The 19,274-nt window shown below is 45.2% G+C and overlaps 1 protein-coding gene across 3 annotated transcripts in view; it reads right to left on the reverse strand.

Annotated features, from left to right (window-relative positions):
- LUZP2 (leucine zipper protein 2) overlaps window positions 1–19,274 on the reverse strand; it is a 1,804,399-nt gene that overhangs the window by 107,249 nt on the left and 1,677,876 nt on the right. For 2 of the 3 annotated variants that reach the window (XM_069623499.1, XM_069623500.1), the window contains exon 10: window positions 5,466–5,558. The exons of the other annotated variant lie outside the window; for it this stretch is intronic. In XM_069623499.1, coding sequence (XP_069479600.1) covers window positions 5,466–5,558 — 93 coding nt within the window. The remainder of the gene's footprint in view (window positions 1–5,465; window positions 5,559–19,274) is intronic. 3 annotated transcript variants of the gene reach the window in all.

Genomic DNA, 19,274 nt, shown 5'->3' on the forward strand with positions numbered 1-19,274 from the left:
TGTTGATGTGCCCGACATGGCAACCCCAGGTGCAGGAGTGGGTGGGCAACTGGGTCCTGGGGCTGGGCTGTGGAGCGATGTTATCCGAGTCGGGAGTCTTCTGTTCCAGCAGGAGTGGACACAGCAACTGGACCCCTGCAGATGGCTGATGTGCAGGCACCAAATGGCAGGGCACGGTGGCAGCAGGCAGGCAGGCAGGCAGCAGCAGATGGCACGTGGGAGGCTGCTCGGGGCACTGGGGGGCAGTGATTCGGCCTTCTGGGCAGGAGCGTGGTCTTCCGTGTGTTTTCGCGTGGCCAGCTTGATACAGAGTGATTTGGCACGTGAAAATCCTGCATGTCAGCGTGAAATTCGAGGAAAGGACCTTAGCGCGTAAGCGCGTCAGCACGCGTATGCGATTTCATTGGACCAAAGGCCCTTACAGCGTAAGCGCGTCTGTGGCGTTTCGCGCACGGGCGTTGCCCTGGCAGGGCTTGGAGATCCCGCGTGCCTTTACACTGCTATGTACATGCTTTTCGTGCGGTGCGTGTGTTTTCCATCCGTTGGGGTTCACACGCTATTACTTCACAGTGGGTGTTGGCTATGCGTTCTTCTACACGCAAGGCAGACGGTGAGTGGTACCCCGCCCCCCCCCAGGCCCGATCGCGTGAATAACTTCACGCGAACCCCTGGAATACACACACACGCTCCCCCAGGCCCGATCGCGTGTGAAAACACCTGCGAGCCCTTGGAATACACGTACCCCGCTCCCCCAGGCCCGATCGCGTGTAAAAACACCCGCGAGCCCCTAGAATACACGTACCCCGCTCCCCCAGGCCCGATCGCGTGTGTAAACACCCGCGAGCCCCTGAAATACCCGCACGCAGCCCAATCGCGTGTGGAACTTCACGCGCACCCCTGAAATACACGCATACGCTCCCCCAGGCCCGATCGCGTGTGTAAACACCCACGAGCCCCTGGAATACACGTACCCTGCTCCCCCAGGCCCGATCGCGTGTGAAAACACCCGCGAACCCCTGAAATACATGCGCCTAGGCCAGTCGCGTGTGAGAAGCTTCTCGCGCACCCCTGAAATACACGCGCTCAGGCCAATCGCGTGTGGAACTTCATGCGCACCCCTGAAATACACGCACACACTCCCCCAGGCCAGATCACGTGTAAAACTTTGCGCGCACCCCTGAAATACACGCACACGCTCCCCCAGGCCCGATCGTGTGTGTAAACACCTGCGAGCCCCTGAAATACACGTACCCCGCTCCCCCAGGCCCGATCGCATGTAAAAACACCTGTGAGCCCCTGGAATACACGTACCCCGCTCCCCCAGGCCCGATCGCGTGTGAAAACACCCGCGAGCCCCTGAAATACACGCATCCAGGCCAATTGCGTGTGAGAAACTTCTCGCGCACCCCTGAAATACACGCGCCCAGGCCAATCGCGTGTGGAACTTCACACGCACCCCTGAAATACACGCACACGCTCCGCCAGGCCCAATCGCGTGTGGGCCTTCTCGCGCGTGTAGGACTTTGGCGCACATTTTTTTCCTGCGCAGGGACGCTACCGCCTGCTTTCGTGTGGCGGACATGTATGGGCCTGTGCGCGTCTTTGGCCGTGCGCTGTTTTTCCCTATTCGATTCCATGAATACGTGTTGTAGGCGAGCGTGTGGGCGTTCTGCGCACTTGCCTCCTGTACTTTCCCCGTGACGCCCACATTTTCACGAGTTGTTCCCCATTCCACATGTGACGCCCCGTGTTACGCCTACTTTTGTTATGTGCGCCGCGCTATGTTCGAATTCGCTGTGGCCTTATCGCACAGCGTTCGATGACCTGTGCACCAGCGTGCGCCGCGCACTTTTTCAGCGCACATCCCACATTTCGCGCACATCCCACATTTCACATTTGGCCATGCACCCAATACTTCACGCACTCCCCACAACTTGCCAATCGAAACGCAATATTACGGGTGTATCCATGGGTGTGACATGCTGTGGTGGTTGTGGCCAAGGCCTACAGTCTTGGAAGTAAGGCTTTCGGCCTTCGGCCAATGGCCATGCATCCAAGACTCTAGGCCCTGGCCACAACCACTGTAGCATGTGACACCCATGGCGGCGTACTAATGAATATAATAATAATAGCCATCGGGGAAAAGTGATGCACTCACGGCATGTTGTCATTTTCAATGTTGCCTACCACTACGCGTGTGCTTTCAACAGTTAGAAGTTTCCTGTCCACTGCATGGACTGAAGTACTGTCCTTATTGGACCCCTCATTTTCTGTGCATACAAGGTGGGCATAGGAAATACGTCATGAAGAGATTATAGCTGTGTTATTGGGTGCAGGGTCTCTCCACAACCACCTCAGTGATGTGTGGTAGTGGTTTTTTTTCTATAGGTGTGGTATCCTTCAGTGCTTCTGGCCAGAGGCTTCACTCCTAACTGTATGTCCATAGATCTTACATGGGATGGGTGTGCAGTGACTTCCACGTCTAGTACTTATAACTTTGTTCTTGGGTGCATGGCCTTTGGCCATGCACCCAAGACTGCACACACTCCCCACAATTTTCCAATCAAAACGCAATACAACGGGTGTATCCATGGGTGTGACATGCTGTGGTGGTTGTGGCCAGGGCCTACAGTCTTGGAAGTAAGGCCCTCGGCCGACGGCCATGCACCCAAGACTTTAGGCCCTGGCCACAACCAATGTAGCATGTGACACCCATGGCGGCGCACTAATGAATATAATAATAGGCATCGGGAAAAGTAATGCAATCACGGCATGTTGTCAATTTCAATGTTGGCTACCACTACGCGTGTGCTTTCAACAGTTAGAAGTTGAAGTGCTATCGTTGTTACACCCCTCATTTTCTGTGCGTACAAGTGTCCATGGAAAGTATATCATGAAGACTGACCCCCAGAACAAATGCATTGATCACCCATGTCTTACTGTCTGAACCTTTCCCAACGGTCTGTGACACAGCAAAACAGTTTTATAAATAGAGCATATGTAAGCTGGTCCTTGCTCCGCTTTTGGCGGATCCAAGATGTCGGACGCATCCAAACAATCTGACGCAGAACACGTCTCGCAGCAGCCAATGGGCAGAGATGTTGCGTGTCCACGGTCATGATCCCAGCCCCTTAGCCAATCGGTATCTTGTTCGTGGACCGAACAGGGAAGTGTGACCGCGAAGCGGACATAGATATCACTAATTATTTCAGACCTACTTTTTGATAATTTTAAAGAAAAGTACTGCAAGGAAGGTCACCAAATTTACAAAAGCACACTTTCTGGACCAAGCCCCTGTACCTGCCGCAGATTTCGTGAAAATCCAACCAGCAGTTTGAACTGTAGCCATGCGCAAAGTTGTTCCCCCATTCAGTCTATGGGAAAAAAAGACATTTTGGGACCCCCCCCTATAACGTTTGCCCCCCTTGACCAAACATCTCCAAACTTTGCAAAAAAATTCAGAGTGGCTGTATACTTTTTTTTGCAAAGTTTGGTGAGGATTCGTCCAGGGGGAGCAAAGTTATAAGCCACTGAAAAAGTGTTCTTCCTATAGAAACAGCAACTTAACCATAACTACACGGCCACTACTGTGGCCGTGTAATGTCTCAGGTTATAGTAAACAGGTTCTTGTCAGCTCAGTTTGATAGTGAAATCCCATGGTTGCTGTGCAATTTGGCTCATGAGTGTTGGTTCAAAGCACATTTGCTTTGATGTTTTTTATGTACTGGCTGGCTCTCGTCTGAGTACTTTCAGTGTTATCCTGAAGGTAAACAGATGTTTAAAAATGCATGTGATGATTGTGTGCGGGTGTTGTTATTCCTGGTCTTGAATTATGTGTTATTGGTCTGGACATTTGAGAAAGGATGCTTGGCTCTGCACCTAAGATACACATTTGTTTCCTGTGCCTGTGTGATGGTTGTGACCGCGTCTTACGTAAGTCGTTTCGTGTTCACATCTATTTCAGTTGCCCTTCTCCATGGAAGTGGTTCAGTGTTCGGCCCAAGATGTGAGGAAGTGTTACCTGCAATAAGAATAGCCAAACATGCATCAGCGCCATCATGTTTTTGAATAATCTATGTTTGTCACATTGGATGTCTTTCTAAGATTCGTTCAGGTTGCCTTCTTGGCATGATGGGCTGTAATCTGTTTTTGAGAGTTGGTTGCATGATTCTGTATGGTGTTGTGTGATGCCATACACGTAAATGCAATTGTGTGTGGATTATATATGTGTTCTGTGTTCTATGTTTGAGAGTGAGGCTGAATTTGGTGAAGATGTGCTGACAAGCATGTCTGCTATACTTAATCTTTCTGTAGCTGACGTGCAACCACATCGATAAATAAGAAGCCAATTTACATTCACTACAACAGCTTGCCTTATAGTGTGTTATTTGTTATTTCACTATCCTTTGTTTGAATATGAAGACCTGGTTAACCATATATTGCATGCTCCTTCTGAATCTGTATGAGCACAGGCAGTGGTCGAAGTGGGGGGAGGGGTTGGGAGCGGTGCTCCTCTATTTTTTCTTTTTCAAGTTTTACTGTTTGTACACTTTATTTTAAAAAGAAAACTTTCTGGAATGGTTTAGTTGTATAATGAAAGTGTAGGAAGAAGTTGAAACTTGCACTTCATGCACTGCACTGTGCATTCCATTAAACAGCATGGGTGTTGCTTTGGGGGTTTGGATTGCACATGGCTATGGGGTTTGTGGGATGCAGGCAGGCCAGCAGGGAACATAGCCCCACTACTTCTTTTCATACATTTCGACCACTGAACACAGGTCGTTGCTGAATGGATGTCTATGCATGCCCCTTTTATTAGTGGAGATGCCAAGTCAACAAGATGCAGATCCCCTTTCTATACACATGAACATGCAGCTATGTGTTGAGCATGCCAAATAATATGAACAGATTCCCAAAGGCTAAAAATGCCTTGAACCATTTTCTCCAAAATGACTTAACTATTTTTCATAGATCTGTGTGCGGAGTCCAACTGAGCACAAGTATAAAATAATGTCTGCTCAAAATCGTGTTTTGTGAGCAGTTTTCTGAGATTATCTATTCTGTATGAACAATGCAATGAAACTATGGAGCACAGCACTGCCCTAAAACATCTGCTCCGTATGCATGCTCGAAGGGCGCAAATAATACTTTAATGAACTCTCAGAGGAAGCACATACATTGCTAACCTCTCATCAAATAAAATGGTATCCTCTTTTTCGAGTTCACAAAAGTCTGTCAATGTATGTTGGCCAATCCCTTTGGGAAACGCTGGCAGAGATTGATTGCACACTTCTTTCAGAGTGTCCTCATTACCTCTGCATTTCAAATTGCTGGCTTATTACGGATATGCACCGGCTTGATTCCTGAAAGCAGACAGTACTAGACAGGTATCACCGAAGCTTTAAGTTTTTAATGTTAAATCTTCAATAGGCTCGAAACCCGAGTCCCAAATGGGTAAATCTTACACTTTGAGAGTCACAGTCCAGCTGGGATTGATTGGGCTTCTTTAAAGGCTGTCTTGCCAGGTGTTCTTGGTTATCTGTGATGCTCCTTTGAGGCTAAAAGAAAAACATGAAATAACGTTAAAGCACTTCAAAGCTGCAAGTATATAATTTCAGAAAAATATGTTGAAGGAAAATCCATAACTAAACAAACAACTGAGAGACAAAGAGCGCCTTAACTACTCCAACGTCTTAATTCTTCTGCACAAAATCAAATCAATCCAAGCAACATTGATGCAATATTTAATAATAATTGTGTTTTGAATGGTGAAGTGAGGGAAACAATGTTAGGTTTTGAATTTAAAAAAAAAATATTCCAGTATTCATCTTAGAGGAGCAGGAGCTCACTCTGCACTGCAGGAGCAGCGCCTCCCCTTCAGCCCATGAAGATGTATGGCCCAGGGCTTTACGGGGCTTATTGCTGGCTCTACTGAGGCTGCCAGCCACATCGGCGTTTATTGCTTTTGGCATTACAGCTTTACAACACCCATCCTGTCTGCTTGCCTAGTATCTACTGAGATGCCCAACATTCTTGCTGCAGGGCTCCCCCATGTTTTCCTTGCATCTGCCGCCATTGAACTCCGCGAGGCAGCGCCATACCCCAAGATGGTCACTGTGTGCTATGAATGATTTTCGGAGTTTGCCTAATAACCCGATGGCAGAGTCCAGCTGCTGGTTGGCTACACACAGTCTCATCTGCCAAATCAGAAACGCCAGCCGGCGAAGCCGGTCTCGCCCCCTAAGGCCTCAACATCAAAGCTAGCACTCCTGTCTTATCCTGTCTAAGCCTGGAGAAGCAGAGTCCGATAAGGTAACTCTCTCTGACCCCTCTTGCACACGCTACTCGCATTCAACTCGTTTGAATTCTCCTCCTAGTGTCAGTATTACCCTCCACTTTTGGTACCTGCACTCTTGGCAAATAGCACCTAATCCAATTCACCTAAACTGACTTTAAGGAACACTCAGAAAAACTCTCAATTGCGCGTATTGCATATACGCTCACCAACTGTTGGTCGCACCTTATACCAACCGAATATATGTACCTTCCTGCCGCCTGTTCTACGAACCAGCCGACTGGCCTGAACAGGTCCTCGCATTGACTGTACTCAATATTTGTGATATACACAAATGTACTGCTTATTATCTTTTCATGCATAACATAAGCATAACAACCTGCTCAAACTAGCCTATTTTGTCTAAACTAGTTTATGCCTTCGTATTTTACCTACTGTTCCTACTGTATTCCAACCAATTGCTCACCCTGTATAAACCTGGCATCATATACGCATCAAACCGCTGTCGATCCTTGGACTACTTTACCTGCCAGATTTTGTCTAGCTGCATTAGTACTACTAATTATGTTGATGCATAGTAATTAATGACTCATGCTGTGTGGCCTACCACCATATATATACGAATCAGCTGTTGGTGTCGAATTAGCCTATTTTCTTGCCTGAACTGTATTCAATATCGCATTGCCTTCCAATCTACTGCATACTTTGATTTAGACTAGCTATATACATGCTTTAACCTGCAGCCTACCTTAGAACTACTTGTTACAACTAATTACTACCATAACCACATCCAATGTCTATCGCACCACTTAATTCTGATACAATCCTAATTACAACCGCACCTCAACCTGCCATCTGTTCCTTGCTCCAGCACACCATCTGATCCTACCTAGTGCGAGCACTATTCATTAACATACTGCCTAACCTTAACCCTGCTAAGGCATAGCACCTGCTAGTACGCTGCTAGACACTCGATTCAGTTAGAGACTGAACTAGCCCATCGACACCGGTAGCCTCTCCCTCCACTCCCTACAACTAACCAAACCAGATTTTGGGCAATGCTGCATGGGCATCCCACAAGCGAGGCAGGGTAACTGATGTTATCATCGGCAGCTGGGAGAGGGGCAGCCCCAACCCCCCGCGCCTGCTCCTCTCCTCTCCCCCCAGCTAAGGAGACACGCAGTCTCGGCAGCACAAAAACCACAGAAGGGTAAGGTGTGAACAGTCATCGCACCCTTCCTCCAAACAGCAAGGTGCTAAAGCGCCACAAGAAAACAACCATCAGGCAGGGCCCACCAGGGGGTCAGACAGTCGGCTCTCCGGCCGGGGGCTGTGACAACAGCAGCCCCCACCACATACACAACAAAGACCCAGGGCCTCCCTGGGTCCTATAAATGAGAGCATGCTCAGAGTAAACACAATCTGTTTGTGGACCCTGAACGGAGACCCAAGCAAACAGGAGGTTCACTCTTTACTCAGTGTCTTCCAAATCTTCTTGCTTCTTTACCACAGAACCCACCCACCCTACAAAAGGGGAGAAGAACAAAAAGAAGTACAAGGCACTGTACGGTGCCCACAACAAGTCGTGGGACACAATAAGGCGGCATGGGTGGCACGGGTCCGAGGGGGTAATCTCAGGACCCGGTGCCCAAAAGTATGATACCATCATGATATGTGATATTGTTATTGTCATAACCCATATCTGTACAATAAAATCCTATGGCCCTTTTATTGCCAACACTTGAAACAAGTTGTGAGCCTATCATTATGGGTGAGGGTTCGGCCATTACTATTGCATGCATATGGGTTCAGCAGTTACTGCTCTTCATATAACATTAGCAGTGTATCCCTTAGCACCACAAGTATTTCACAAGTATTTCTTCGAATTTGCTCACCCCAATGCGAACACACGCCTCTTCCCACATGGGCAACCAGCTCGCCCAGACCACCACACCACACCACTCATTAATAGTCTTGGACGCGCTCATAGGAGAACGCCCTACACAAACTGCTTAATCATTACTATACTCAGCTCAATCATGCTCCTACCTCTAAGAACCACTTATCAACAGAATATGCCCACCAGTGGCACCAGCCATAACTCCACCAATACCAACTCTAGCCTCACAGCAGACCGGCCTATCGACAACAAACCCAACTCTAAAGGGCATTCAACTTCCACAAGTTTTGTAGATCCTGCTACAGTATCCAATATTTTAGACCATTATACAATTCATCCATCACACTCTAAAGACACCATAGATGATGCACTAGAAACATACCAAATGCAACAAACCAAAGGATCACCAATCAGCATATGGGAATAAAGTATAGAAGCACATGCTTTTCTTCTACTCTTTCCTACTGGGAAAGGAGGAAGGTACGATGATAGACCCACTCAGATAACAGCATCAGAATACCGCTCGTTACAAATGTATTCTGAAGATCCCAGATTTATACAAAATGTGGAATACATATTCCACCTACTCTTTGAAACTCTATACTACGGAGTTGCACACACATTGAAATCAGGTACCCATTTTCAAATTATGTCAGCTTGCAATTACTAAAAAATGTTCAAGAAAAAGATGAGGTTTTACAATCAAGCATTACAAATCTTTTGGCAAACATGCGTGGTACTAAAGAGTACTGGTTCCGATGTCACAGAGATGTACGTTGTATGATAAGAAACCTTGGCCCACCCACTTGGTTTGTTACATTAAGTGGTGCAGAATATGCATGGGAAGATGTACATGATTTCCTACGCATATCAAACAAAAACAAAACAAACATAGATATACTAACACCTGGGGAACTTTGCTCTCTAGATCCTGTTAATGTTTCAAGATATTTTCATCATCGCTTCATTGCTATGCTACACTTTATTTGTAATAAATCTGTTCCTCCCCTCGGAGAAGTGCAACACTTCTTTTGGTGAAAAGAATACCAAGCCAGAGGAGCACCACATATCCACATGCTTTTATGGATTAAAGATGCTCCTAAATTTGGTCAAGACAGTGATGCCACTGTTTTACAGTTCATCGAAAAATATGTCACTTGTGAAATAACAAATAGAGATCTTCATGCACAAATAGTACAATTTCAAAGACACAAATGTGGGAAATATTGACGTCGCAAATACAAAAACAAAGGGAAATACTACACCAAATGCCACTTTGGTTTCCCTAGACCAGTTACAGCAACAGGTCAAGTAAACAACTGCATGTCTTCAGTTAGACATATTGTTAAAGGTAAATCACCTAAGAAGACATATTACATAAAAAGAACAGAAGAAGCAAAATATATCAATGATTACAATGCAACCATTGCCCTCTTATGGAATGCAAACATAGATGTGCAGTATATTGCAGAAAATTCCAGTGCAGTTGCACCATATGTTATGGCCTACTTAACCAAAGCAGAAAAAACAGAGCTTCAAGACCTCTGGGATGACCTATCATCAGACATAACACTGTCTCAGAAATTGTACACCTTAGGCATTGTGGCTCCTATGAAGTTGCAGACCGTGTAAATGCTATATTGCTTTATATGAAAAATCTGAAAATATAGTATGGCTAAGCCTTGATCCATCTAAATTTAGGAGAAGAGTTCTCAAATCAAACGACGACATAGAAAAAATAGGCAAAAATCATCCCAACGGCCAAGACATTTTGAAAAACAATTTAATTGACACATAATACCCAAACAGGAGTACCACTTTGGAAACAATGTGTCTATAACACATAGCACAAAACTTCACATACAAAAAAAATATAAAACCAGATGAAAACAAAGGTAGATACAGAGTGACAAATTGTGAAGGCAGCTTAGTGAAACTTACCAAACTAAGCTTAATTAAGCATATCAAATTGTCATTAAAAACTCCTCAGCATAAAGAACTATATTACATGTCCCTGCTACAACTTTTTAAACCATGGAGAAAAGAAGAAGAGTTACTAGATATCTATGATTCCTATGAAGATGCTCTCAAAGCAAATGAAAGCACTATAACCGATGTAAACTTTACTCAGTACAAACCAATGTTGCACAATGAACAGCAACACGAAGAAGAACTCCAGGCCCAACTAGATAATGACACTCCCGACAGTAGTCAACCTTCTATAACAGGAAGCCAAGAACCACTAGGATAGCCACTAATAACAAATGAGGCAGAATTAGCTATGACAGAAGTAGAAAACACCATGTGACACTATGAAGAAGATACAGAAGACTTAACTGTACTGCAATCAGAACTGAACAATGAACAGCGTAGCATTTTTCAAGAAGAAACAAAAGAAATTGCACATGGTGTACAACATGAAAATAAAGAATGTACCTGCCAAAATTACAAGCCTATACTACTATACATCAGTGGTCAAGGCAAAACATTAGCAAGTTCCTTCAACAATTGACAAATAACAAACAGTCAGCTGTTGTAACTGCCCCCACAGGTTTAGCTGCCTACAACATAGGCGGTGTCACTTTACACTCCTTCCAGTAGAACACCAAAACAAATTATTATATTACAAACTTTCTACAGAAGCTGCAATGGAGCTATGCGGAGTGTTAAAACAACTAAATAAAAAATTGCTACTAATAGATGAAATGATCATGGTCTCCAACCTAATGTTGGCTTTGATTCACCTCAGATTACAAGAAGTACTGAAAACAAACTACGGAGAGCTCTTTGGAGGAAAACACATTATTGTTTTTGGAGATCTTCTTTAATTGACACCAGTGAAAGGCGAACCTATTTATAAAACCTTAGGACACAAACTCTGCCATAAAACTGTTGGCAGCATAGGAAATGTCAACCTTTGTCAACATTTCCAATACAGAGAAGTAACAGAAAACATGCGCCAGTCTGCAGACCTCACATACACCAACATTCTAAAAAGTATTAGAGTTGGTGTACTACTTCAAGAAGCACAATCAATATTAAAAACCCGGCACACCCATGCACTGTATGACCATAACTCATGTGCTACTGATGTCATGGACAAATTAGCACACACAAATGTCAATTGTATGTCCTTGATGCCAACTCTTGCAAGCTGTTCAAAATTCAATGAAACAATGTTGAAAAAAGAAATGCAACCAATAATTGAAATTTGCTCCACATGTCAGTTTAGAAAAATGGATACCTCTCATATTTTTATGGCAAACGTATGTTGGTGGCCATGGGCCAACCATCTCATGCACGATATGACAGACATATAGGTTTCCGAGTTTGCCAATGAACGACCATTTTGATGTAACAGGGATCGTCATTTTGTTTTCTAACCATTGCTCATTGCTTTCTGTTCTTATTGCTTCGCATCACATTTTCTGCTTACACTGCCCGACTGTAAAACATTTTTGTCTGAACGTGAAAGGACAAGGCCGCAGGGCGGCACGGATAACAAGAGTTTGTTGAAACACAACGTAGGCAGCGCCAGGAAGGAATGCCCGGCTCCCTCCCGAATGTAGCCTTAAAGCAGAGCTGCAGGGCATTTAATCATTTTGCAGCTGCCAGCCAGTCTCGTTATATGGTAGAATATGTTAGAATAAAGCAGCTAAAGGCTTGAATTATGCTCTTCTTTTGCCCCCCCCCCTTTACTGAGCCCTGTAGAGCGTGTCGGCTCCCAGGACACGAATAGCACCTCATAGATAGCAAGGTCTGGAATGTGACTCTTCCAGTGTATGTAGCTCGCTTCCAAGAACAAAAGCACTGTGTTCTGTTCAAGAACTGAAAGATGCCTCCGCACTTTCAAATATCATATTGTTACTAGAATAGATATTTGAAGGTGTCATAATTGTCGAAAGTGTCCATCATCACACCGAGTTCAAAGAAACCAAATAAAGGGGGGTGTTAAACATGTCATAGCTGATTGTATGATATGCATTTTGTATATATGTAACTGATGTACGTAATTCACTCTCTTGCATCCCTCGAGGTCTGGAGATACACGCCGCAGGGCATGAGACCGAGTTGGCCAACTGAGACTATTTGCTTTGCAATAAATCCTAGCTTTGGGAATACAACCTTGTGTCTGGCGCATCTATCGTGTGTGGTGACTTGCCTTGTTTCCATAGATGTAAGGGACCCCTAGGGGCCCCTTTCAAGATGGCGCCCGAATAGGGACCCTCCCCCACTTGTTCCATCGCATACGTTGTAATTGAGTCAAGGCAGAGAACGGCGAGGACGGGACGATCGAGCTGGGATCAAGAGGTGTTCGGGCCGCCGTGTAGAAGTGATGAGAGATTCCTTTGCAGATCTGCACACATCTGATCCCTGATCGATGTGCCTGGCTAGAGAACAAGGAGGCGAGGGTCCCGAAATGAGGCGGAAACCAAGAAATGCAGACACAACATCATTGGTTGCGTCAGTATACAGACGACTTGTGTCCGAAAGGACAAATTGATTTATCAGGTGAGTCATTCATGATTCAAAGTAATCCTGATATTGGTTAAGAGTTGACTTTGCAAAATCTAATGCCCTAGGTAAGGTTGATTAACCAGGGGGAAGGTTGAAACATGCCTGGGGTATTGTCCACCCTAGCAGGGTTTTTCTGCTGTGGTAGACAATCTTTGGAAGATGGCCAAATTGCACCACCTGGGGGAACGCCAGCATATGAGATGTATGTGAAGTATGGAGTGGGTGCAATAATATTCTGTGAGTGTTGGCATAGGCAAACCAGAAAGCAACAAGACCATCAGTGGCCGATTAATGGTAGTTTTGATATAGCGAGAATAGATAACTTGGAAAGGGTGTTGATAAGAAAGAAAGTGCGTCCTGCAGCATTTGATATCGTTAAGGACTGGAGAAGGGAAGCAATGCTTCGATTTAGAAGTAGAGCAAAGCATGCGCGCAGGCATAAATTGAAAGGTGAAGTAGTGGAAGAAAAGGAAGAGGAGGAGTGGACTGAGAGTCTAAGGAGGTCAGGTAGACGTGACCAGTTAAATATAGAAAAAATATACCCACAACGAGAATTGCACATAGCAGATGAATTGATAGAAAACATATTGACCCATACAAAACAAGGCCCAAGATCAGAAGCGAGGCCAAACACGTCAGTAACTAGTGCCCAAACCCCGCCCAAAGCCCAAACTCTCCCTCCTGTAGCTCAAGCCCTCCCACAGCCACAGACCGCGCACGTAGCACTTCCTATTAGCCAACCAGGCCCACAGCAGACACTCCCTGTTCCCATTGTCCCATCCGCACCTCCCGCCTTAGATATAGACTCGGTACCGTCCATCCCTCCCGGGGTTGAAGTTGAAACCAAGGGGGCGAGAGGCGGGACTGAACAAAGTGGATGCACGAGGGTAACTCGCAGTGAGGTCAGCAAAGAAAGAAAGGTGGAATTGCAGTAATAGGCAGAGATGTATATAGACGGGAATGATGGGACGGCAACATTGGCTTCGATATATGACTTCCGAAGAAGCAACGAAAGACAGGTAATGCTGGAATGCATGGGTGAATATTTGGTGGAGAGATGGAAACACGTAAATTGGGAAATTACCACCACAGCGTTTGTTAGATTTGAATGCATTAGCACGCTGTAGGGAGAGGGATGAAGAAGTGAGAGAACATGTATATGGACTTTTTGAACTTAAAGATGAATTAGATAATGATTATGCCAAAATGTTAATTGCACCTGGGTATAGGGGCAAGGATATCAGGAGACATCGGAAGGGAATGCAGGGGTCACATAATGGACGGCAGCAGTTACCATCTCCGGGGCAAAAGGCAATAGTGGACGAATTATCGTTGTTAAAACAGATGGGGGAAGACTTGAAAGCATGCCTACTGAAAACACGGGTACTACTGCAGCAAGTAGTGGGACATAATAGAGGGAGAGGGAATGCACAAGGAAGGAGTAATTCGAATATGCATGGGGGACCAGTGGGACCAAATCAGTGTGCGTATTGTAAGGAGGAAGGACACTGGCGAGTGCAATGTCCACATCTGCAGAATAGAAATGGGTCTGGTCAGAGGAGACAGTATAGAGGGCACCAAGGAGCGAATGGACCAAATAGGAATAGTATGCAGCAGCACCACAATAATGGAGGTAATCAAAACCAAGCCCAAAACCAAAGTGCCCTTAACCAGAGTCAGGGACAGCAAAACCAACAGTATGGAAACCAGAGTGGGGGAAATAGAGGGACGAGTGGGAACGTTTTCGATACACAGCCAAACACGTATTACAGTAAAAGTAATGATTACACATCGGACAATGTGTTATTTCCCCAAAAGGACAGCCCAGGACAGGGGTCAGAACCAGTGTCTATTCCCGTGAGTCAGAGAGGACCCTATGTAGAAATGAGAGTCGGGAATGAGGAGCACCGCTTTCTTGTAGATACAGGAGCGCAAAAGTGTTCAATAGACCATCACTTGGTTCCGGATATACCACTGTCAGGGCAAAAGAATTTTTTCCGTAGGGTTCGCCAGTCATAAATCCAGTGTCCCAACCAGTCCCAGTTACTATATGACCATTCACTGAACATTGTCCTTTCCTTTTAACATAGAATTCTGGGGAGAACCTGTTGGGATTAAATTTGTTGAAAAAATTAGGTTCCGTTATTTCATTGCACGGCAGACGGGGTGTTCCTAACGATTTGGCCACAAGATGCCCCTGTGTCAGAATTCATGTCTGAAACTTTACCAGGAGAACTAACTAAAGTGCCAACCTGTATATGGGCAATGCATGACAACGATGTAGGATGCTTGAAAATAGAGCCAGTAAAGATCATTTTGAAAGAGGGTGTTACACTACCGCGAATTCCCCAATACAGAATTTCGTCTGAAGGTGAAAAAGGATTGAAGAGTATTGTTACAGATTTGGTGAAATTAGGGGTGATTGAAGAAATTACAGGCAGTACATGCAACAGCCCGATTCTTCCAGTTCATAAAAAAGAAGGCAATGAAGTACCATACCGTTTCATAATTGATTTGCGCGCGCTAAACAAAGTAGTAGATCCACAATTTCCTTTAGTGCCAGATGTCACTACAATATTGACAATGATACCTGTTTCAGCAGAATACTTTAGTGTAGTTGATCTAAAAAATGCGTTCTTTAGCATTCCGGTGGACAAGGACAGTAGATATTTGTTCGCGTTCACATTAAGAGGACGATCATTTACATTTACGCGGATTCCGCAAGGTTACACGGAAAGTCAGAGTATTTACAGTAGAGCATTGAAAGAGCGGCTAGACATGCTAGAATTACCAGTGGGTTGCATACTCTTGCAATAAATAGCGATCTATTATTAGCTGCTGACACAGAGGAGATTTTTAAAGAAAGCACTGTATTACTACTGTCACACCTAGCGGCACATGGCCATAAAGCTGTTTGAAGAAATTTCAATATAATCGAAAGGAGGTAGCTTATTTGGGCTACCTACTTTCGAAAGAAGGGAGAAGGCTAATGCCAGAACGCATAGAAAGTATTTCTTGTATGCCTATTCCAAAGACACAGAAAGGAGTCAGAGCCATAATAGGCATGGCTTCATATTGCCGACAATGGATCGGTAATTTTGCGTTAATTGTGAAACCAATGGTGAATTTGACTAAGAAGGATGAGGTTATGCCTCTACAGTGGGATGAGGAATGTCAGAGAGCATTTGATCAATTGAAAACTGCATTATGTTCTGCTCCAGTTTTGGGCACACCAAATTATGAAAAGGTTTTTAGATTGTTTGTGTGTGAAAGGGAAGGATGTGCATTGGCGGTTTTGACACAGGAACAAGGTGGAAGAAATAGGCCATGCGGCTATTTTTCTTCTGCGCTGGACCCTGTAGCGCGCGCACTACCACGCTGTGTGCGATCTGTCGTGGCGACTCCTGCGTCAGTGAAACAAACGGAAGGGATGGTATTGGGGCATACTTTAATTCTGATGGTGCCACATGCCATAGACCTTCTATTAAATAGAACACAGATCCAACACCTCACCTCTGCTAGATTGACAAGATATGAGATTATCTTGTTTGTGCCCCATTTCCAAATTATGAGGTGTAGCGCTTTGAATCCTGCAGAATTAATGCCACTACCCATAAAAGAAATTGGTGAGAATGAATCACCCCCCCATGATTACTTAATGGTCACTGAGGAAGAAACCAAGGGGAGAGTTGATTTAAGTGATACCCCACAGAAAGAGCCAGATGGAGAGTTATTTTGTGACGGCTCTTGTTTTAAATTACCTGATGGCACGACAACTGCCGCATACGCTATCACTACCCTAGAGAGCGTTGTATAAAGCTAAAGAATCCCCTACAACTCGGCACAAGCCGCAGAGATAATAGCATTGACCAGAGCCTGCGACATTTCTGAAAATTTGAATGTGAATATATATACTGATAGTCAGTATGCTTTTGGGGTGGTTCATAACTTTGGTCGACTCTGGGCTGAGAGAGGGTTTTTGACATCACATGGCGCCAGAATTCAACATGGCCCCTAAGATTGTACGATTGCTGTCTGCACTCACGTTTCCAAAGCGCCTAGCAATAGTGAAATGCGAGGCACACAAAAAAGGTAACATGCAAAGTAGGAGAGGGAAACGCGTTTGCAGACAGAATTGCGAAACAAACTGCCACTTATTTAAATACCAAAATGATGACAGTTCAGACTGAGGAATTACCCTGTATGATAGAAAATGGAGTTGCCACTGTCAAAGAAATGCAGGCCGAAGCTACGGACGATGAAATACAAGGGTGGGCAAAGGGCTCTGCTGAGTTAGATCTGGAGGGTTGTTGGGTGGACAAGGGAACTAGAAACTGGATGTTGCCAAATTCGTATTTGTGACTGCAATGGTCACAATGGCCCACAGCCCTACTCACATATGTGCGAAAAAGACAATACAGCACCTATCTACAGTATGGCAGAATCTAAACATAAAGAAGAATGCAGAGAGGTTGGTACAAAACTGTATCATGTGTTTACAACACAATGTAGGAAAGGGAACAGTGACTCCAATAGGCAGTTTTGGCCCGCCCTCTATGCCTTTTGGGGTAATCCATTTTGATTTCATAGAGATGGAGAGATGACAAAATGTGAAGTATGTCTTAGTGGTGATCTGTGCATTCAGCAAGTGGGTGGAGGCATATCCCTTAAACAACTGCACAGCAATGAGCACGGCAAAAGTAATGCTTAAAGAATATTTTTCCCGTTTTGGCTTGCCCCGTGTCCTATGGTCAGATAATGGCCCACATTTTGTGGCCGCAGTGGTGTTGCAGATATGTGCGGGTCTTCAGATTGATAAGAGATTCCATAGTTCAAGGCATCCAAATTCGGCCGGTCTTGTGGAGAGGCACAATGGGATTCTCAAGTCAAAAATAAGCAAGATATGTGCAGGAAGCAAGTTGAGTTGGGTGGATGCATTACCAATAGCGCTATTATGCATGCGTACGTCTGTACAGGCTAAAACTGGGCTCTCCCTGTACAAAATCGTAATGGGGAGGCCGGCAAATGTTTGGTGCGCACCTCAGCCAAAACAACTTAGAGAGGTAGAACATCCTGTGCTTAGTACTTATCGTGGCCTTTTAATGCAGAAATTGCGTTTGATTCATCAGCAGGTGAGGGAGGCTTTACCAGTGAGATACACCGGTCTGGGGCACACGCTTGAGCCAGGAGGCTGGGTGCTGCTTAAAATTTTTGAAAGAAAGTCATCGATAGCACCCAGGTGGCGCGGCCCCTATCAAGTACTCTTGGCAACGCAGACGGCGATACGGGTGGATGGATGGAAGTAGTGGATCCATGCCAAAAAAATTCCAACTTCACTGAAAGACTTGCCTGACCCAGACGACCGGGAAGAGACAGCGGTCCTAGAAACGAAAGACACTGTTGCCAGTAAGCAGCCACCAAATCTGCCCAAGCGAGAAGTGAAACTCGAAACAAAGCCTGAGACAATTGCCAAAAAGGGGGAAGGGCAAAGAGTGCCCCAACGTTGCCCAGCAGAATCTACATCACTGTTGGCCGTCACGATATCTGCCTTGCAAATACAGGCAGACACTAAACCCCTTTGGTGCCCACCAGCACTTGCCAGCATGCCAAAGACTGAATCTGCATCACTGGCGCCGCGAACACCAGCACCTGCAGTAGCGCCACAGGCTGACTTTAAGCCTGGATCTGGAAGTGCACCGGCACTGTTCACGGATCACACAATACCAGGAGTGAGGCGATATAATTTGCGGCCTCGAAAGACAAAGTGATCCACAGTTCTTTGGTGTTTATGTCAACCTCTGGTTCTGCTCATGGACGGAGAAGGAAATAGAGGTGTAGAGGAGAGAAGCATGAGAATTGTGCAAGTCGGCCAATTCAAGACTCGCGGCTCCTCGGTGTGATCATAAAAAGTACATGTGCTGGAACCAGAGTGGACAAGCTGGGCGCACATGGTACTAAGGCAATAGATAACAGATCAAAAGTCTTCTGAGCAGTATGAGAAAGGACAAGTGATCTTGCCAAAAAAACAAATAAGAAAATCCAGGCTATAAAGGAATGGCAGAACTGAACTGTGACAATTCCGTTGAACTTATTGACATCAGAGCAAGTGCAACAAAGAGAGATATCCACGACGAACTCTAATAAGGAAGAAGAAGGATGATGAGAAACATGTCGGAACTGGTTTCAGCCTCCTCCTGCACCGCTGCTGAGAATGAGTTAATTGTAAAGACTGTAAGCTTGAGAAAAACGCATGGTAAAAAGAATTGTATGCTGGCACTGACAATAATGATGTGCTTTATGAGTGTGGTAGCACTAATAACGACAGCCCTAGTATTATGGTATGTGTAATCATTACACCCATTGGGAATGCTTTTACCAATAGTTAATATATCCAGTACTGAAAGCCCGGTTCAGGTGATTACTTCTACCTTGTCCCCAATGGAAGAAAGACACAGGGAAGGGTTTGGGAACAATACGTTGTTAAGGATTATGAATATGACACATGCAATTCTAAAGGAAACAAATTGCTGCGTATGTGCCCATTTACCGCAGCATGCTGGG

This window comes from Ambystoma mexicanum, chromosome 11 (assembly GCF_040938575.1).
Source record: "Ambystoma mexicanum isolate Mex_15411 chromosome 11, UKY_AmexF1_1, whole genome shotgun sequence".
NCBI lineage: Eukaryota > Metazoa > Chordata > Amphibia > Caudata > Ambystomatidae > Ambystoma > Ambystoma mexicanum.